The sequence below is a fragment of the Cottoperca gobio genome, chromosome 1, assembly GCF_900634415.1.
Source record: "Cottoperca gobio chromosome 1, fCotGob3.1, whole genome shotgun sequence".
Classification (NCBI taxonomy): domain Eukaryota; kingdom Metazoa; phylum Chordata; class Actinopteri; order Perciformes; family Bovichtidae; genus Cottoperca; species Cottoperca gobio.
In genome coordinates, this window is record NC_041355.1 from 9,601,792 (window position 1) to 9,624,312 (window position 22,521).

A 22,521-nucleotide genomic window follows, 5' to 3' on the forward strand; every position below is an offset into this window, starting at 1 on the left:
TTTCATGGTAAAACAGTTGGTTGAAAGTAACTCTATGTACCTGTGACTGCCCTCCTGCACACATTGTACTGCATGATGAAAGCTACTAGTGTTCTCAAAAGCCTCCCTGAACTCCTCGCTTGGGTACAACATGTTTCTAGAGTAAAGTTGAGCCGCCACAGAGACGTTTATGAAACATCTTGCTCTCTCTCCTCTGCACCATGACTCATTGCTTAATAGTAGCTGATGTATAAGGTCAGGGATGGGTTTCCATTCTCAGAGGTCGAAGTCAAAATCCTCTGCCTCCTGACTTTTCAAGAAACTTCTGACCCTTTAACCACTTTCTAGTTATGCAGTTTAAACTAAAACCAAGGCTGGCGGACATGTTTTAGTCCGTTTCTGTGTGTTTGAACAAAAGGGATTATGTAGACAAACAAAATGAATGACAGCATTGCATCCTTTTGAAAATGCTTTATTTATCTACTTTATCGCTATAAATATAACAATACAGAACAAGCTTTTTTTTTTAAAACAAACTTTAAGATAGAAAACAGCCTGCATAGGTCTACAAAGGTATAGCAAAGGGCACATCTTGGCAATAAGGCACACGCTATAGGAAAAGTTTAAATGGTAACACCTATATTAAACTAGGCATATGCAGGTCCACACTACTGACACAAGAATTCATCTTGCTGCTGTAGTGTGGGTGATATGCAGGCAATAGAAAGTAAAGCAGGTGTGAGTGGGAGGCTGAACCAAAACACAGTTCTCTGCCGTCTAACACATGACGTTTGGATGGCGGTTAAATCATGATCAGAGCTTTAACAGTTAAGCAAAAGCTGACATGCAGAGTGGCAATGGGTTATAACGCTGCAAAGTTTTAGTTTGGTTGAAACTGATAAAATGTTACTAAACGAGAAGGCCTTTGTGTTCCCACTCATAACACCAAATCCAGTACAAAATAGCAATCAGAATATTACACATAAGAAAAACGCAATAACCTTGAATGGTTTAAAAACTATTGGACAAACAAATGTTTTTTCTCTACTTTTGTTACTCTGACTTTTTATCCCTAAACAAGGTGTAAATAAAGAAAAGAAACATGTTTTAGAATATATTATACCTTTTCTTCTCACTTCATAGACAAAACACATAATGCATATATTAAATATATCCTGACATATTGTCATCATACAAGAAAATAATAAAAGCAGTTATCAGCAGTTTGTTTTCTACGTACAAATCCAGTTTCAGAGGAGAGAGAAGTCGCTAAATGTGGAGGATGGTGTGAGACGAGACAAATATGTCATGTTTGCTGTGGATAAACAATTTTTTCATTATCATCTTTGTGGAAATTAAACTGATTCAAGCGATCCTCAAAGTCAAACTCATCATGTTGTTTTATGTGTAAAATGTAGTCAAACATCTGAGGAAGCTGATGGAAAATGAGCAAATAAAATATTCTCTTAAAACACAGAGAATAAAAACATAAAAAATGGAAAAATTCAAAACTACCAAAACTGGTTTACAAATACAAAGCCAGCATACAAATGTTTGCATTATCTTATATGAAGAGTGTGGAGTGTGACTTCATGATTAGCAGCTGCTTGCATCGGTTATGTTTGGGTGTTGTAGCACAAACATGCATGGCTACTCGTATATTTCAGTGTGAGGTATTGTTCCAGTTATTCCCAGTCTAATGTTACACTTGTTTTCAACACATTGCAGAGTTTAAAAAGTGCCTACTAAACATTCATGAGGGTTTTATTTTTATGTTATGCTTTATCCACGAGGGAAAACTGTCACATATAGAACAATTGAGGAACGCCAAACTAGCTCAGTTCACAAATAAATTCATGCTCAGTATTTAATATCTCTTCATCTGATCGCAAATCTCTTGCCTTTTATAAATACGTTTAAGTGCACCTCGGTCAAGCACAGTTTGGAGGATGAGAAATAAAGAGGAGACAGACATATGGAGTGTTACTCAGGAGCCTTCAGAGAAGAGACTACAGCAGAGAGGTAGCCTTGTCACATCTGGCTGCAGAGACTTGTCTCACCAGAACACAGTAATACCAAAAATCTTTGGAAATATGAATGGAGAAAACTCTATGCACAGATGTGACTCTGTCCTCTTTGTGCTCACCACAGGGGCTTCACTTTGTTATGAAAGCAGCAGCAAACAGCACAAGGTAGTGTGGTAAGGCACTGCAGTCAGGCACTGAGAATATTTCTAATAGCAGGAGACTGGAGTGCATGTAGTTTTTTGGTTAGCATTGGCAAATGCAGGAGCGTTTTAAGTGGCAGTGTTCCAGTCCACATAGAAAAATGTCTCTCATTTCTGTCCATATTTGTTCACCTTTCAATACTCAAACAATAAAAAAAACTCCATAATAAAGAGAGAGAGAGAGAGAGAAAAAACAACTAACATCTGTTCAGTCTGTCAGCGCAGTTTCTGAGGATGGGAAACTTCTCCATGTACATGGTGTCGCTGTCTATCAGGCTTATAGAAATATCATGTTGAAAAAGCACTCCAGCTTTCTTTCTCTAGTATTTGTTCCCCAAGGAATCTGTCACATAATGTTATTTAGCTGACAATCTTTTCTTCAAATGAACCAAGATATATGTTTCCAAAAGTTAAAGAGGACACATAAAAACAAGCAAAGTAATAATAAGCAAATAAACACAACATTTAGAAACCTTCATTTAAAACATCCAAAACACAAATAAAACTAAATAAACCAAAAAGTACCAAACAGGCATGTTTGAAGTTTACACATTCAACCAGCATGGACGGACAGCATCACCTACAGCATGTAGAATTGGCTAAAACACTATATATTAATGAAAACAAAATGTTAGTAGGCCTATATCCAGTTGTCTTCAGTGGTATACTCTCTTGTCAGTAGTTCCTTTTGTACTTTTACTTTCTTTCAATTAACTTTTCTTTCTTTTTACCCCCACATTTGTACAGTTAGAATATTAGACAGTGTAAAGCTCTATCTTTCCTGCTTCAGAGAACAAATATCACTCCATTAGTAAGAGAAACCTACAAAGAATAAAACCTTAAATATGTATCTTCTCTTCATAAATAGTTTGATGTACCTTCAGTGTTTCTGTTGCCATAGCAACGAGGTGGCGGGGGTCAGAGACAGAGAGATGGTTGTTATTATGAGTGAATGCTTATTGCTTAGGGACGATTGCCCCCACATGCGGGAAGGTTTCCTCAGTAAGATGACTGTCCTCTATGTGTGTTACAAAACAGTGATGATGCATAATTAATACCTGTCATAGGGTTGTGTTGGGTCCAGGATATACAGAGGCCAGGACAGATATGACATGTCATTGTTTCGCCGTCTGTTATCTAAATATTTGCTTCAAAAGACATTCCTGTAGAGCTTTTGGATGTTCACAAGTTCAAGTGATGCTTCTGTATGATGGGACAGAAGTTGTGGTGGTGGTTCAGTCACAGGCAGGCTATCTTTGTAGTTGTTTCACGTGGTCTGACCCTCAGAATCAATATGTCTGGTAGATATCATGGATAGGCAGCTGGAAGGCTGTGGCGGGGAAGGCCTGTGGCATGGCGTAGCCTGCATATCCACCATATGCTGCAGCCGCCACCGCTGCATTCTTCTGCAGAGCGGCCAGAGCTGCTGAGTTGGCAGCGTAGTTTGTGATGGGGACGTATCCACCTCCATACAGGCCACCGGCTGTTGCGATACGCTGTACGTTGTGGGCCATGGCATAGACAGGAGTGATAGGACGGCCCTGGGAAATGTGGAAAAAAGAGAAGGAGGACTATAGTGAATAAGAAGATTTCTAAAGCATTTAGTACAATCATTTTGAATGCATTCAACTGTGATTTCTCACCTTGAAATGTCTGACATAAAGTTCAAACATTTAATGTGTGTCATATAATCAGTGGTGTTATGTAACTATTGTACTCCACTACGTGGGGGTGTGGAGTTAGAAAGGAGAAGGCTCATCAGACCTCTATAGTCCGCTCCTCATCTCTACTTGAGACTCAAGGCTACATTAGGAGCTACTAGTACATCATAGTTGTGAAGTTGCATTGTGGGTAATGTAGGCGCCAGGTTTTGACAAAAAAGACGAATGTGTGGAATAAAAAGACAATATCTTTTGTTCTGCCGCAGCCAATTCAATATTATTATTTTTTTAATGGCCATTGTGATTCCAACAATTTTATAGAGCAACAATAATTCAGTGGAATACTATTTCAATCTTTATGAGGAATTAAGTGTAAAATCTGATTAACATTCGGTATGATGCTGCATCAAACAACATGTCCTGAGATGGAGCTTGACATTTTACAGCCTTATCAGCATGAATGCAATTCAAACATTATTATGTGTTGGTGAAACATATAACAATAATAATGCACACCTGAAATGGTGGAGGGGTAGAGACCGCAGGTAGGACGGTGCCAGCACCAGTAGCGGTGGCATGGTCAGGGTGTTGCATGGCCAGAGGGTTCATAAGGTGCTCAACCGTGTGCACCTTCCCCTCCTCCATCAGCTTGGCTGCAGGAGCCGTGCTGAACATCGGGTACTGCCCACCCAGAGTCGGCAATGCCACTGCAAAGAGACACAACAATGAGAGCTTGGATAACAGATGGGACTACTGCAGACAACAGAATAAAGCTTGTGTTTGCATTCACAATACAATAAATAATAGCACATACATGCACGCATGCTCCAACAAAAACGGACATACTTAGATCTGAAGAAAATCTATGAAAGGAGTGACTGCTAAAGCAATGAAGGTTGAAGGAAACAATTAAGTGAAGAAGGGAAAAAAAAAGTTACACAAGTTGGCGTTGGGGTGTGATTTGGATTATGATGGTGCTCAACTGTGGATTAACCTTAATGCTCCAACACATACCCACGCACAAACATACACACACAGACAGAGAGAACACAAGGTCAGTCATTGTTTCAGATGGACAAAAGTCTTTGTAATCTGGTGGTGATCCTGTGATTCCACATAGTCCGGGACTAAGACCGAGCTTCATATTGGGGTAAAATCGTACCAGATGGAGCATCAAGAACGTCTACTTTACGAAATGGACCTTTGATCACCAAATAAATGACATTAATGTTAACACCAAAAAGTTCAATATTAAAAGTTATGTTTAAAAAAACAATCTGGTAGATTTAGTCACATACATTTGAAGATTAGAGAATAATATCGTTGAAGTTTCTACCTTCATCCACCCAGATAAACACAAAGCTTTTCTTTTGTGTTTTAGTTTCTGTTTTATCCTTGTGTGAGTTAAGTTTTTTCCCCTCATTGGAATCAATGGATTTGCATTTCCTCCAGGTTACTGTCAGGAAACACGGAAGAACCCTAAAACCTTACTGTCACAATTCTTCTTTGCTGGGACAACATAACATTTCAGCATATGTTTTACACTGTAGATCTCATATTTACAAAACAAAATGATGATGATTGTGATCGTGTAGTCTAAATGTATATGCTGTAGATAACACTGGTATTATCCTTTAAGTGATCTGAATAGAGTAGACAAGATAGAAAAGAGGAGAAAAGTAATCTTTTGTTTGTGCGTTCGGTGCGTTTGGTTTTGCATTTCAACTCCATTCTTGACTGAAAGTGTCGTAGTGCTAACGAAGCTAAAGCAGCTGCTCCTACAGAGAATAAAACTTGTTGAGTTGACGTTAAAAAAATTCCTTTATATTGTTATTATAAAAAAGCTAATATTTTACAGGATACATATTTGTTTTACATTCAAGATACTGTCAACCATCTTTCAGTAAAATTGGAGTTGAGTGCATGTGTAAAATGAGATTGTAGAAAGCACTGGTCCCCACATACCAATGGCCATGTTTAGACAGACAACAGCACTGCATTAAGAAACATGACTTCCTTATTCAGTTCAATGAAACCACAGCATTGGGGGTGCCAAAAAACGCAGCAAAAAAACCCTCCAATAAATGTAGTCTCATCTGGCAAAAAAAAGTCAACTTTTGCCTCAACACAATGTCATGTCTTGTGGCAAAGCTCATCGTTGGCCAATCAAATACGTTCCCGGTAGATTACTTTGTAAAGTAACCAGGCTATTTCTGTCTCAACAGTACGCCCCCAACAAAGTAGCCCCTTGTGTTTTTTTAACACAGTGCTGTTTTTGGTCTGAACACCAGATAAGACACATTTCAGATACAGAAGAAAAAGGATAGAATGAGGAACAAATCATAGCAGTTACTTTCTGGTCATGCTAGAAAGGACGGATATTTAGTGTCATTATTCTTGACTGTAAAGAGAAAGGAAGTCCTTTTGCGCCTGACCATCCAGCAATTACCATAATCAAGTGATTTACTAAATGTCCCTCAAACCACACAGGAGAGAGAGACAGAAAATTACGAGCTGGAAGGTTTAATAAAGGCTTTTGAGATGGGCAAGGATATGGATGTATATATCTATCTCACTGACTTGTGCCAGGTTTGATGCCAATGGGGTTGACAGAGGCAGCGAGCTCCAGACTGGGCATCAGCTCATAGGGCTTTTCGGGCTGCTTGGCCTTGCCCTCATGGTAGCGGCTGTAGATGCCACGACCGGCAGAGTAACCACCCAGGTATGACCCCCGTGGTCCAGGGGTACGGTTACCTGCAGCAGCACGACCACGACCTCGCACAGTACCTGCTTAAAATACAATTGAAGTAATATGACGACAGGGGTTGTGGTTTAGGACTTGGGCAATAGGGGCGACTTGTACTGAAAGCTATGTTTGGTGACAAGATTTAATGATGGGTTTAGAACTTCTTTGATATTTCCTCCCAAGATATCAGGACTTGGGTAGAAAGAGGAGTTCTTTAACTCTAATTTAAAGCAAAAATCTGCTCACGAAGTGCAGTTTCTACTGGAAGTTTCTAATTTCCATCAGTTCGAGCTAAGGATTTCTTTTGGAGTTCTTTGGGTCCAGTTTAGCGTTTTTCCGGAGCACTGTTCTAATTAACTAAATCCATGGCACTGTCATATGGTATTCCTATACGTTCTTAGCTTTGTTGTGATCTCTGTAATAACCCAGCATGAAATGGGAGGTGACAGCACAGCGGGAAAAGGTTGGTGTTAGAAAACGTATAGTTTGTCACATGGCAAGAAAGCTCATTGTTCATTGAAGGAATAAGTAGGAATAAGGATGTGAGAGATTACCATTGTTCTGTATCATTGGGGATCCTTTGGAGAGAAAACCAAAACACAATGATTGTTGAAAGTCAAATAGATTTTCCTACTACCACCCAAAGACATATATAACCAATCATCAAAGATAATAGGATTAGCATTCATTGGAACATCACCTTGTTTTGTCTTTGCTATCAACAACAAGCCACAAACCCTAATCAAGTTAGAATTGTAAGACTTTTATCATATGAAATTCTAGTCATCAAAGATTAAATCATTATTATCTTAGTCATCATGACCATTTAAAAATCATAGCTCCCTTTTGATGGGGTGTGTTTGTCATTTTTACTACAATAGCATCTTTTGTTTGTCATTATAAGATCTTTAGCAGTGCATTGGCCTATTGAGATTCTGCTGATGCTACATCTACTACAGAAGTCTTTCAGAGAAACACTGGCTTTTTCATTACTGGTAGAAAAGAAAGAAATTAATTCTAACCTTTGACGAAGTAGTCCCTGTTCGGTCCAATGAGGGTGTTGTATGGATAACCATAGTAGGCCAATGTGTAGGGATCACACTGGTAGACGTAGCTCTGCTGAGCAGGCTCTGGAGTGGCAGTAGCTCCCTTGGAAGCCTTCTGGCGCGTGTACTGCTCTTTATCAACTGGCTTGGCGAGCGTCACCTCGATGCAGGACCCCTCCACCTCTGTGCCATTGAGGTGATCCATGGCCATGACAGCATCGTCCCGGGAGGTAAAGTGGACGAAGGCGTAGTCACGGATTTTCTTCACACGTTCAACACATCCAGTATTGAACTGATTGAACACCTAATCGACAGAGAAAATGGGTGATTGGTTAGGAATAGTTGGCTAAGGAACCCTCTTCCTGTCAAGTATGTTTACCCAATAAAAGCATGCATCGTGAAACCTCTAAACTGATCAGCCAGTCCCACCTGTCTGATTGTCTCCTCGCTGGTCTCCATCATAAGATTCCTGACATAGAGGATCTTCACTGTCTCCATAACGTCTTCGTCCACATCAATCTCTGGCTCAGCCCAGTCTACTGCGATCTGGTGGCCCCAAAGCTGAATACGTCCAGGCATCAACTTCCTGCGAGCCATGGCGGCTGCGCGGTGTGACTCATACTCTACAAAGGCAAAGCCTCTGTTCTTCATCTTGTCTGCAGCGCTGGCATAAACTATCACGTCTAGTACCCCTTCTGTCACCTTGGAGACCTCCTCCAGGATCTCCTCACGCTTTTTGGTCTTGGGGATGCCACCAATGAAAAGACGGCAGTTGTCCACGGAGGAGCAGACCCCCAGCAGCCGCCCAGGCCGCACCTCATAGTTGTTGAGCTCCCGTACAGCCCTCTTGGCCTCATGTTTCTCTGTGTACATCACAAATGCGTACCCTCTGTTCTTTCCGTCAAAGTCCATCATCAGCCGCATCTCATAGATGCGTCCTACAGACTCAAACACTGGGACCAGCTCATCCTCGTAAACGTCCCGTGGGATCTTGCCCACAAAGATTTCACACCCCCGCGGTGGAGATGTAGCATTCCAACCAGGTGGAGGGCCATATTTACGCTGACCGTTTTCCTGGACCATAGTGTAGCCAGTGCGCTCCATCAGGGTCACCAGTGAAGCCTCGTTGGGAGCACCTGCAACTCCCTCAGGGACGTTGTTCTGTCCATGAAGAGGGTTGTGAGAGGCAACAGCAGGTTGTGAGGGTTTGGTGGGGACAGCGTTATTGCTCATGGTCGAGGAGGAAGCAGGATCTTCGGCTGTCATTCTGACAAAACCATCCAATCAGATCTGGGGCCTGAAGAGGGTAAAGAACAACAAGTTCATCAAATTAAAGTCAATTGTATCAACCACAAGGGATATCTAAGAGCGAACAGGTAACACAAGAAAGAAGAAAGAAGAAAAAGAAGAGAAATATGGTAATGTTCAGAAGCTACCTTTTAAAACATGACCAACAATAATATGACTGCTTGTAGAACATTTCTTTCAATTTGCAGGTGCAATCATATGCAAGATTACGAACAAATTAACAAAGGCACATAATGTGACTTGGACAGAATGATGAAAATACAGCATCCATAAATCTCTAGTGCACCTTCCCCTCTCAGTGGTTTTACAACCTTGTTTTGTTGAGTTCCTTAGATCCCTTTCTGACCTCTGACCCCTATCAGAGAGAATGAAGGGCTGTAAATCCTGAAACCTTCAGCTCAAGGTTCACTGAGTACGAGTGGCGAGTGGGTCACATGCTCATTGGGTGTGTGTTTGTGTGTGTGTGTGTGTGTGTGTGTGTGTGTGTGTGTGTGTGTGTGTGTGTGTGTGTGTCAGCAGTAAGTTAGACAAGTTCAGTTAAGATAGATGAGACATTTTGTGTAAAATGACCCCACTACATGTTGTGACAAAAAGCTCTACACATTAATCTATTTTCCACATGTACCTGTTGCACACTCACCACAAGAGGGTGTTGGACTTTCAACTTCTTTATCATGTGTCTTATACTGCGTGTGGGTGCAGCTTTTTCTGTATGTGTGTTCCTGTGCGTGCGCCACTTCATTAAGGGCTATAAGAGGAACAGAGAACAATCAGAAATCGGCTTCCCAAGAATAAACCTCTTACTCTGTTATTTTCCAACACTGCCAGCATTCAGAACAGAACAATCCACAGCATTTTAAATCCAAAAATCTCCACGCTGCGTAAAACACCGAGGCAGCCAATCACAGCAGACAACGAAGCAAACTAGTTTGGTCAGACTAAACATCATTTAAGTAAACAGGCCAAATAAAAAAACAACCTCTTGCTAGATAGGCCGGCAGTGTGTGTGGACGTTTTTGTGCGTCACAAGATTGGCTGGACTTTGATGGAAACAGGTGAGGCAGTGAACAAAGGTAAAACGCCACTAAGCCAAGCAACCATGGTAACGCACACACTCATTTAACTTGACCCAATATCACACACACACACACACACACACACACACACCTGTTCACCCAAGGCTGGAGGGCTTAAATTTAGGCACATCGTCCACAGCGGAACAAAAATGTCAGCTTGATGGAATAAAATGCTTTAAATATCAGAAAAAAATGTACTGCAGACAAATTTAAATATTACATTTCTAGTTGAAGCAAACTATAAATTCATTCATTTATTGATATGCACAGATGACAATAAGGTCAAAACAGGGGCAAAGGCAAAAACCAAGAGTGGGGAAGGACAGGAATGTTGTTTCCTCCTTCTCTCTTTAGCCAGTAGTTGGTTGCTGCATGGTGACATAGGTCGAGATGACATTAGATTATATAAAACAGTTCTCACCACTTAAGGTTTTCCCAATAGCCAACATATTTTATTTTTTTTATGTCTGCGTTGCTTTCCCTCTGCTTCCACAGCTCGAAGTGCCCTCCCTCTGTTCCTTTTATTGTGTGAAGTGCTAACATGACTCCATCTCTTATCAGCCTTATCTTGCCAGACTGATGACAAAGGGAGGACAATATTCGCTTTGGGAGTTCTGCTCGGTGATAAAAGAAAAAGAAGCTATGTGACACTGTGAGGTCGACACTTTGTATAACAAAGTACTGAATAGTCAGTTTAGGAGTCTTAAAAATCTCCTTTAGCTGGATATTTTGTGTGCGTCATAAATACAATATATTCAGTGTTCAGTCTTAGTGTTGAGGTATCCTACTTCCTGCTTTTGACCACTTGGAGATATTCCTAACTTCCTCAGTGCGGACCACTGTTATGCTGAGGTTTTCCTTTACTAGGAGAGACTCGGGAATTCACATCACAAGGAGAAGCAAAACTCAGATGGTCTGTTTTAACCCCTCTTCCCTTGCATACCATTAAGAAAAAATTAGAAAAGAGAGTGTGTGTGCGGGGGAAAGATCCTTTGACACTGAAAAAGTATCTTATTGTAAAAAACAAAGATAACAAAGAGGCAACAAAAGAAGTAGGGAAGAGGAAATCTGGAAAAGAGTGACAAAAAAACAATAATTTGTTTGAAAGGCTCCACCTCTTAGAAAGCTCTAACCTTAAACATGGGTGTGTGCAATCATGTGTATACGTGTGTATGCAAGTGTGTGTGTGTGTTTGTGTGAGTGTGAGAGAGAGAGCGAGAGAGAGAGGGGTAGGTAGCAACAGGTAGATGATTAACCGTGACAAACAAAAATCACAACCTTTACTCACAGAGAGCGCAAAGATTTACATTTGTTATTAATAAACTAGATTGTTCGAAGGTAAATGAATTATGTGTGATTGTGCCTCTCTGTTGCAGCACAACAGGAACAGCTAGCAGCTATTAGGTAAAACATAACCTACACAGACGTTCAGAGCTAAGACAAAAGAGTTCCCTCGGTGAAAGGTTATGAACTCAGGAGGGAAGAGCTTGCTCGCCTGTGCACTGCAAAGGAAGTTAAAGAGCAAGGATGTGATTGGGTAACAGTACCAACCTGCCGGGTTAAAGTGTTCCAGTTATTGCTGTGGAGATTGTCCATTACGTTGTGTTTATGATTGATAGAAGCACCTGATTCTCTACGTATTAACAGCATGTTATTGGGGACTGAATTGCTTTATGAGCAGACAAAAAGGCTTTTACTGGCTTCCTCCAGATTATACCATAAACACAGATTGACTACTGCTGGCAAATTCCATCTTTTTCCGACACATTATTTAAGTTCCTCGCAGCTAGAAAGAGGAAGAACACTTTCAATGACCTGACATTAAATCATCATGTTTTCGTCTTATTCAGAAGTTTGTAAGCCAACAAACCTCTCTTTGGTTCACCATTTACTGCAGACTATACAGCAAAGAAAACATAAGTGTGGTTTCAACAGTAAGGAACAATGCCTCTCTTAGTTTTCTGTTTTATCCTGAGTGACACTGATCCAGAAAACAGGCGTAAGGAAGCCGCCATCTCAGCTGTGTGCGCACGCACATGGGCACAACTACCCAGCAGCCCCTAACAACAGGGTCACAAGGCACCAGAAGAGGATCAATGAAACATCAACACTTACAAACACTACAATCCTTCTGTTTTAACACATAACACACACATGCAAATACTATTCAAGCCACTACTCAAAACTATCCCTTCAAAGGCAAATGTATAGACATGACTGTTATAGACATAGACTGTGTAAAATATCTTAACAGAGTCTCATTCAAGATTGAAGAATCCCTATGAAACCAAAGACAGTCAGAGAAAGAGGGAAGTGAGACTGAACAAAGCAGAACGCTCAAGGAGGATATCACAGCAGAAGGACGTTGGTGGAAAAGAGAAGCAGAGAGCGGTCAGATAGGAGGATATAGCTACCCCTGTTGCTTCACAGCGCTGCGCTGCTTGGCCGCCTGCTCTGGGAGTGTTAGTCCACCTCCATGAGAGACAGGTACAGCAGGGCACTGAGCAGAGAGGCCAGCCTCCTCTGGGCGCACGTACACGCACGCACACACACACACACGCGCACACACACACGCACACGCACACATACACAAGAGCTTCTGAGGGTGGAGCTAAAGCAGGTACTTTGTGTGTGTGTGGGTGTCTGTGGGCAGATATGTGTGAAATACAGTGGTGGAAAGTAATTCATTATATGTACTTATACTTTTAATTTTATGCTACTTTACACTTAATATTGTAAGAATATTGTTTTTTTAGTCCCTTACATTTATCTGACAGCTAGTTTATTTTCATTTGACAATTTAAAGATATGATAAGATTATTTGTTAAAGATTAAACCGGTGTTTCCCAACCTTTTTGACACGTGAGCCCTTGAGGTGAGGCCCCTAGCACGTTTCAGATGTCTATGAGTCGTTGAGATGAGATTACCCTTCTCATATGGTTTCATTTCAGTAATTGTTTTAGTCCCAAAAAAGTAAACTGCTCCAAATTCTTTGCTAAAGAAAATCAAAAACTACAGCAAATTCCCAAAAAATGTATACAGATTTGTGATACAGAATTTTGTGTTTTCTTCCCATAATCTCATGACCCCTCAGATTTATTGTGTGGCTCTTTGGAGGGGTCTGACCCCCAGGTTGGAAACCATTGGACTAAAATAATATATAAAATTGTTTAAACTACTTCACATCAACCAGCTACAACAGTAAAATATTACGTGTGCATTGATGCGTCAGTATTAACAATCTAATAATGTCATATGCAATAATATAACAGTCACAGGGGACATTTCTTCTCTGCATTATGAGTACTTTTACTTTTGATACTTTAAGTACATTTGTTGATAATACTTTTATATTTATGTGTTGGTACTAAAGGATCTAAATACTTCTTCCAACAATGATAAATACACACACAGCTGTAACTAATGAAGACACAGTGGGTGATGTTAGTGGGAGGAGAGGAGGCTGAAAATAAGTTTTCATGGGTTTTAAGGGTTTTCTGCTTAGAGTTGCAGAAATTGGAAAAACGTCAGGAAACGTCCAAACCGGGGTTTTCATACTTCCTCATGTTGTTATCTTGAACTGGGCGGACATTTGGAAATTCTGACTGAGAGTTACCACTAGAGTGATTTATGTCATGTCAGCACAAGACTACAACTGTGTGCGTGTGTGTGTGTGTGTGTGTGTGTGTGTGTGTATGTACGTGTGTATCCGGGCATGCGCATTTGTTTTTTGTACATAACAACGGTGAACATGTTCCTAGCACAGCTTAAGTTAAGCAAACAACACACACCTTCCTGGGCAGTCAAGAGAGCAGATAGAGGGACGACAGAGAGAAAAACAGACAGATGAGAGAACGTCACGAGAGAGAGAGAGAGAGTTTCTGTGTAATAACTCCCCTCGGGTTCTGTAGACAAGCGCAAGAAAAGAGGGAGTGAGGGATAGAGAGAGCATATGGGGTAAGAGAGGGAGAGAGAGATGAAAGTCACAGTGTGTGGTCAGCAGTGCGCTGAGTTTCAGCTGCTATTGAAACCAGCCCCACTCCTTAACGACTGAGTAAACAGGCAAGAAGAAAGTCTATTTAGCATAAAGACAAGAGAATGATGAATAGACAAAAAAGAGGAGATTAAAGTACGAATGATAGAGACCTTAATCAACTACCAATTATAAAACTGTCCAAGCTATTACCATGACATTGGAAGGAGTGAATCAAATATGAATTTAATGTGAAAATAACTTGATACACAATGGGAATAGTACTTTGATTTAAATAGGGTGCCAGAGTGCATACAAAACATGTATAAAAGACTAATAGAGCTTGTTTATAAAAATAAAAGTGCCAGGGGAGGATCCCCAGGAACCCCGGCAGAGGTTTAGGCTAAGCTTGGCCCTGTCCTCCTGTAAATTTAAAAAGTGACCCCCGGGCAAAATAAGTTGAGTATCCCTGGTCTTAATCAAAGATTAACTGTCAGACATGAGTGAGAGCCAATCAGGACACAGACACGCCTCAGAGGCTTCAGGTGTTCTGGTGAGCACACAGTCCATCAGGTCAAAGCTTAACCACTGAACCTCACAGGTAAATCTACGAAATGGAGGAAAAACATTTACTGTCTCTTGCCCCTTAATCATTGTACATGTTCACTAAATCATCAACACAGCACATACACTTACTGCTTCAGGTTTAATCCTGTCTTGATGTGTTGGTTACATATGGTTTACGGTTTTTTTTTAAGAGTAAATACAATGAACTGAAGGCCCTGTCACACAGTTCCTTATGGCAGGAACATGCCGGCGTATATGAAAAGTAGCTCAAAATTTGTCAAAGTCCAAATACGTCCAACTTTTCCACAGCGGTGTTGTAGCTGACGTATACATAACAAATTATTATACGTATGTCAAACATTGATAGCGTATCACTTACTTATACAAAAAGTATCAGAGCGTCTGGCCAACGCAGCTGGAAAAGTGCCATCTGGTTCACGTCATGCTGATGCTGGAGAACGACTAGAATGCTGAACGCTAGCTGTACTGTAGAAACACGTTTAATAAATGACTCCTGTCGTCAGGCATCATCTTAACATAGGGTAGGAATATGTTATCCACTCGGTATCAATAAATAGGCTGTAGGGATTCACCGTCAGCCGACGTAGCCTATATCTAACGTACCTCTAACGTAGTCACGTAGGTATTCACGTAGGTATTCACGTAGGTATTCACGTAGGTAAATATTCACGTACGTATTCCGTATTCACGTATGTCTAACGTAACGTAACTTATGTGTAACGTCTGCATAACTTGAAGACGCACGTTGGGTACGTCCGGTAAAATATAAAATATTTCCAGCTTTGTGAGTGTCAAGTTTACAGATGTGTATTATGGATAAAAACATACATTATGGCTCAGGATAGCTTTGTGTTCATGATGGCAGACTTGAAATCAAACTCTACCGACTTTTATATTTAGGACTTTACACTATAACCCTGCCACTGACATTGGGTTGAGCTAAAACACATTTGCTTAACTTGAACCAAATCATAAGTAATCACATTAGAGAGCGCTTATTAGACTTTGTTGGTTATCTCTGATAAGCTGTTCTCTATTAAAGCCAGGGTCACACACACACACACACACACACACACACACACACACACACACACACACACACACACACACACACACACACACACACACACACACACACACACACACAGGATTCTGCCACATAGGCAAGAAAATGTGAATAAGCAGGAATAAGGTGAGCAATAAAGCAGTGCTGGTAATCAGTATCTTGCCTGGAGAGCCTGCATTCTCTTCATCCATATAAGTAAATGAGTAGCGTGTCACAAGACCAGAGGTCCTGCTGTTTATTTCTGTAGAGCGATACGACCTGGAGGGGTACACCACCGTTTTCCTGTAAGCAGTTCCTCTCAGACAAGTGCAGAAACTGTCAAACTGCTTTAGGAACATAAAAAAAAAAATCTTCCTGCTGTGATTTTTAGTACCTCCAACTGTTGTTCCTAATTGTTTCAGGTAGTTTACCTTATTAGAAAGAGTTGTTTTCTGATTATAGACATAAAGCAACACAAAGGAAATGTCAGTGTCTCTTGCACACATCGCATTATCAGAGTCCGCTGCAGTAAATGACCGAGTGAAACAATGAAGTTGACAGAAGAGAAGTGAGAACTGTGGCTGACCCTTCAGGACACATGATGTCCTCATACTGTTGTTCACCCAGTTCAACTGTCAGCATGCTGACTAAAACAGGATGAAGCAGGATGAAGCAGGATGAAGCAGGATGAGGCATTAAGTCACCTTAAGAGAAGCTGTGTTATTACGGTGTCTTAACATATCTGTTTTCTGTCCCTTTGTAATTGTTTTTGGAGGAGCACACAGTCCTGCACGGTAGTTTAGCAAGCAACTATAATAGTGAAACCTCCAACCACTTTAATTATTGTTTAATCTTCTAGATTCAGTGATCTGCAAAATGCTAGGAAATTGTTAAAAATATCCATCACAACGAAGCTTTATAAACCCTCTGTGCACGACCAGCTCAGCACCAAACCAGATATTCTTCTGGACAAAAACAGAACTATAAGGAGAGTGAATATTGGACTTGCATTTGCCAGGCAGACACAGACATGACTCCCAATGAATCAAAATGCGATTTAAACATCTTATCTTAAACATGCTTTTGTATTTGGACTGCCACTCAACTTCTTTCAGTACTTCAGCTATTTTAAATGTTCAGCTGCTGCAATTAAATTGTCTTTCAGATTGTAAGGCGTTTCCTTTTCTAGGTGATTATACAAATTGTTTGATAGATTAATTATTATCAAAACAAGTAAGCGTGAGTGAAACTCTTGCCTCATATGGTGCATGAGCAGTTGTGCACGAGATCATGTTCTGGTCTATTCAACAAAAAAACATTTACACACAATAACACTTTAGATGTACAATCCAGAACAACAAATAGTTGAAAACAGCATTATTCTAGCTGTTCAATCTATTCCATTGAAGCAGTCCTCAATTATTGGCCTCATACATATCTTAACCATGTCATGTGTTACTTTGGTACACAACAAATACATATAACTGGGACCACTACAGATGAATATTTAATATCCAGGGTAGTACCATCACTGTAACATTTTAGCCACAATTTAGAACATTGGCCAAACACCGTGCAGCCATATAGTAGGTAGTCTTGTTTCTCTCCTCCCATCCATGTAACTGTCACCCTCATTCCTGTGGTTCAGTCAAGCTCAAAGGAGAGCGGCATGGAGGGGAAGGAGAAACAGGGAAGGTGTGGAGAGGAGGGCAAGCTGAGAGGGAGAAGGGTGAGGAGGGGGGGAGACATGTTGAAAAAGAGTATGGAAAGAGCGTTCGGGGGTGAGGAGGGGTACAAGACCAGATGGAGAGCAGCCAGAAAGGCTAACGAACAGAGAGGAGGGGACCAAATGTACGGGCCTCCCTCAGAGCTAGAAAGCCCTTTAAAGTGAACCTGGCCTGAAGAATTTCAGGTCAGATGGAGTGCGTAAGTGAGCCCACCCCAACTTCACCACGGAGGGATGATTCCAGTTCATTTACTCTGAGAGCCCCCCTGCCTTCAGGACCTTCACATTTGTCCACTCAAAACACCACCATTATACTCGAACACTGTGACTTCAAGCGATGTAACAAAGAGCCTGCGTCTTCAACTCAAATACCAGCATCAGCATTGATAATGATTGAATCAAATTTTAACTTACACACATATTATAAGCCGAAGGGCTTTGGATTTAGTCTTAATATAAAAGCATGACAGAATAAAAAGGTCAACTGCAATTGAATATTGCCACATATGTCCCCTCACACAGCTTCACAGTCATTACTAATCATAAGAGCTGCTTTAGCTTTAGCTCTAGCTGAAAGGGGCTTTGCTTCCTTAGGCAAACACATTCCTCAGGCTAATCAGCTAGCCTGTTCAAGGCCACAGCAGACATTGTTTCAGACAATTACTACTGACGTTGACAGTGTCACACACTCGTGATAAAGGCTTTAGTGGCCCCCTATGTCTGTGTGTGTGTGTGTGTGTGTGTGTGTGTGTGTGTGTGTGTGTGTGTGTGTGTGTGTGTGTGTGTGTGCGTGCATGCGTATGCGTGTGTGTGTGTGTGAGAGAGTGTAAATGGAAACCAGCTAGTTTTAAGCGAGTGGAGAGTTGGTGATTTTTGACACACTTAACAATAAAAGATCCAAATATTTGCATATAACCTTCACTCTCTCACTCTCAAAAAAGCTTACCTTCATGCACACTTATAATCAAACAACGTCCCACCCTGTCGACAAACAACGTTAAGAGAGAGTGTGTCAGACTCCTACAACGGCCCAATTGCAGAAACGTGCCACGGAAATAATATTTCTGTCAAAACAATCATTTTGTTTCGATTATTACTAAGAAGATCTCTGACAAAAAAAGTGAACTGAATCATAAAAGAACAGTGAATATTATAATTTTTTCACTGCATGTTTACCCTTGAATGAAACTTAAATAACACATACACACATACACATACACACACACACACACACATACACACACACACACTCACACACACACAAACACACAGCAAACAGCTCACCTTACCAGAGTAAAGTCCACATATTATATGACAGCGAACCCGGAAGTCTATGGTCTATAATAATACCAGCCTCTCTAAGTAGTCAGTGAAGCTTTTCCTATCCCCCAACCTAAACACACACGATCACACACATACAGTGCCATGCCACTCCGCTGGTTCCACTGGTTTCATTGTAAGGACATCTTGATCTCCATTTCAATCACTGATTAGTTTAAGTGCCTTTGTTGTCTGTTTCCAATCATTCTGGCTTTGATAAATCAGCGAAACTGGGAAATCCATCAACTCTAACCAGATTCAGAATGCCAGATTTCGATCATAAGAGAGAAAATAGGCAACGTGACAAACTCCATCAAATGTCTGTGTCTGTGTATGACCATAAGGTTTGGTCATAGAGAGGATCATAACGTCAAAACAAAGTACTTCCAAACATTTTTACTGTCATATCATCTGTAAAGTAGGAAATATCGCACATTCTGGCTCCATATGCATTTCTCTGTTATTCATATGACTTTTCGACCCTCAGGCCTTCTTCAACATCAATCAATAGTTGTTGTACTTCCAGGGATCAGCATATTACTATCATCAACTGTTTCTGATTTGGAAATCTTGCTCACAAGTTGCGTAATCAGATTTATTTAGATCAAAAGTAAAACTTTTTTAAAGTGTTTAACTGACAGAGTGACGCAACAACAAAAAGTCATGAAACTTTAACAAGAGATGTTTTCAGTACTGAGGCCTTCAAACAGACAGAAACACACTTGAGGGTCGACATTAACACAGTACCTGTATCCCAAGCTGAGGAGCGTAGATATCGACGAGCAGGCCGAGAAGACGCAGATGAAGCCGGTGTGTTTAGCTTTCGGGAGTCACTTTGCACAATTACACTTGTCTAAAACTCACTCTCTCTCTCTTTAATGTTGACAGGCTGCAGCAGTAAGAAAGTCTCCTTGCCTGCCAGTGTCTGGGTGTTTGAATGTGAAGGTAAGCAAAGGTGGCTTAGAGTTTACTCATTCTCAATGGCCAGAAGAGAGAGGTGGGGCCACACAGTACAGGTAACCCCCCCCCCCCCCCCCCCCCACACACACACACACACACACACACACACACACACACACACACACACACACACACACACACACACACACCTTTTTTCTCCCTCCTTCAATCTCTCTCTCTCTGAGCTGATAAGGAATAAGACAAAAGGGAGGGTAAGGGATAAAAGGGCAGAGGGTGTGACGAATGATTGAAAACAACCAAGCAAAAGTCATGAGCTAGTGTTTGAGCGTATTTACAGAAATGAAATGGACCAGCCCAGAATAAAAATAAATAATAATCTGAGTCACAATTCAAACACTGAAGAATAATGCTGTAGAAACTATTTCTGAAACAAGATGTTGCATCTTGGAGTAAATGTCTCACAGCCATCCAGCGTCAGGGAGAGGTCTTCACACATCAAAATAATTCTGGTTCAGGTACAGCCCTCGTCATATCTTATTTAATTAGATTATTATATAACATGTTAGCATACTAGCATTAGCTAATTAACATTCCAATCAAAGTACAGGCTGTCATTAGTTGGCGCAAGATTAAAAGTCAGGGATTCATCTTCTGGGAACCACGAATGTCCATATTTCATGGCAATCCATCCAATAGTAGTTAGGATATTTCAGTCTGAACCAAAGTGGTGGATTGACCGACATGGCCATCCCTTGAGTGTGTGAGCAAGCGGCCACACTTCATTCCAGATCAAACATAGTACACCCAGCCATAAAAAGGTTAGCTAAAGTTCCTAGGAGTAACATGATCTGTCACTTCAGCTGTCAGTAGCTGACGACTTCAGAGAACCACGATGTTTCACCAAATATGTATTATTTTGTTCGTCTTCAGGTATATTAATAAAAGAAAATCATAAAAGGTCAATATAGACATAAAATCATTCAAACAGTGCAGATAGATACTGTAAGTGAGAAGGTTTGAATGCCCCAGTATATAATATTTTATCAGCATGGTAGCCAAACGTTTCTTTGATTCAAATCTTCAGTTCAACAACAGGTTTGTCCCAAAGTCTATTACACATTTCTGGTTTTGCCGCAGCGTGCAAATGGAATTCTGCTGACTAATCCAGGTGTTAACAGGCAGCCTGGTCTCCTAAAAATCACATTCCCAACAAAACTGCATTGTCCATTCAGATTCGACCGGATTACGTTTGTTTTTAACGTATCACTAATAGGTTTCTTATCAAAGTCGGCGGGAGTCTACATATCGAGGAGGAGGTGTTTGTGTCCCATGTGAAAACAAAAGTCAAACCTTGACTACAATTTATGTCTGGAAATTTGATAACATAACAAAATATATGATACTAAAGCTGTCACATTCAAGGAACAGAGAGAGGCTCAGAGAGAATCTGTGCAAGTGTGATTTACCTTAAACAACCCTTAGGGGGAGAACATGGCCTGCTGCTCTTATCAGACGGGGTGTCGTTCTACTCCAGCACAAGTGTGTGTATGTATGTGTGTGAGTGTGTGTGCGCATGTGTGTGTGTGTGTGTGTGTGTGTGTGTGTGTGTTGTTGCCATTGTACAAGTGACACATTAACCAATGACTCTGTTAATGAAGGACATGCAATCACTGATTCTCGCCTTTTTGGCAACACACACACACACACACACACACACACGGTATATGTAGATAGCCGGTTCAAAGTTTACAGTTGGAGAAATGTATTCTCTCCACCAACAGGGTGTAATAAGATTGGAGTGAAGGCCGTGCGCAGCCATAAACCTACTTTAAAGGTTGAGGAGAGCGTGATTCAAAGACCAAGATAACTTTATTACCAGCACCTTTCTCTCTCTCTTTCACACACACACACACACACACACACACACACACACACACACACACACACACACACACACACACACACACACACACACACACACACATTTGTACAGCCCTATATCATATACAGTTCCAAAGAAATGGAAAGACACGTAAAAAGAAAATGGAAAGAAAAAAGGGGGTTAAAAGAGGCTATAGACACTTTGTGTAGTTGAAAGCGCCTATAAGGAAATTATAAGAGTGTATTGTATTTGTCAAAATGTTTAACTTCTCATATATTATTATATTATTACAATGTGTTTTACTATATAGTCGATCATTATCTGTTTGTACAGAAGAGTCCACTTATGGGTGCCCACAGGAAGTGTTATAGTTGTTGCGTCCATAAACACTTAAAACTGCTTACAGCTAGTGTATAATAAACCATTTATTAAATGTTTATATACTGCTTATACATGCTAGAGAGAGATCCCCCTCCTCAGACAGTCACATGTTTAAGTGGGAAGGGAAGGCAATTGCAAAAATGAAGCGAAAGTTATAACAGTTAGTAAAAGTTTAAAACACAATGAAGCAATGAGATTATGATAAAAAAAGAACACTGTGTCTGTAATATAGTCACAAGTCATGCACTGAAGATAGTCATCAGCTTGAAACAGACAGAGAGACATGGGGGAACTGGCCTGACTGGTCTGATATGAACCAACACAGACACACACACACACACACACACACACACACACACACACACACACACACAGTAGAAACTGCACACAAACAGCTTTAAACGGTCACTGAGACAGATGGGGGGACGTTAAAGTCTGAAGAAGAGTCGGCTGAGTTTGTGTCTGCGGTCTTGTTGCAAACGAAACTGAGAGTTACAGACACACACATTCAGTAACAGTATCCTAATACAGTAGAGCTGTGTGTGTTTGTGGACATACACAAAGAGATCGCAGGGCAGTAAATCACAGCATGTTTTATTCACAGCATTTTATGTATATTTTATTTTTCATTCTTGTTCATTG

The 22,521-nt window shown here is 40.8% G+C and overlaps 1 protein-coding gene across 8 annotated transcripts in view; it reads right to left on the reverse strand.

Annotated features, from left to right (window-relative positions):
* Window positions 1–435: 435 nt before the first annotated feature.
* Window positions 436–22,521, reverse strand: part of rbm47 (RNA binding motif protein 47) — a 31,863-nt gene continuing 9,777 nt past the window's right edge. For 3 of the 8 annotated variants that reach the window (XM_029432081.1, XM_029432087.1, XM_029432072.1), the window contains 6 exons: window positions 8,089–8,956; window positions 7,636–7,963; window positions 7,168–7,191; window positions 6,448–6,657; window positions 4,384–4,574; window positions 436–3,747 (listed from right to left, as the gene is read on the reverse strand). In XM_029432081.1, coding sequence (XP_029287941.1) covers window positions 3,496–3,747; window positions 4,384–4,574; window positions 6,448–6,657; window positions 7,168–7,191; window positions 7,636–7,963; window positions 8,089–8,925 — 1,842 coding nt within the window. In that variant the 5' untranslated portion in view covers window positions 8,926–8,956 and the 3' untranslated portion in view covers window positions 436–3,495. Of the gene's footprint in view, window positions 3,748–4,383; window positions 4,575–6,447; window positions 6,658–7,167; window positions 7,192–7,635; window positions 7,964–8,088; window positions 8,957–12,457; window positions 12,494–22,521 lie in introns of those variants that run through there. The other 5 variants (XM_029432094.1, XM_029432102.1, XM_029432122.1 and 2 more) reach the window with 5 other exon arrangements.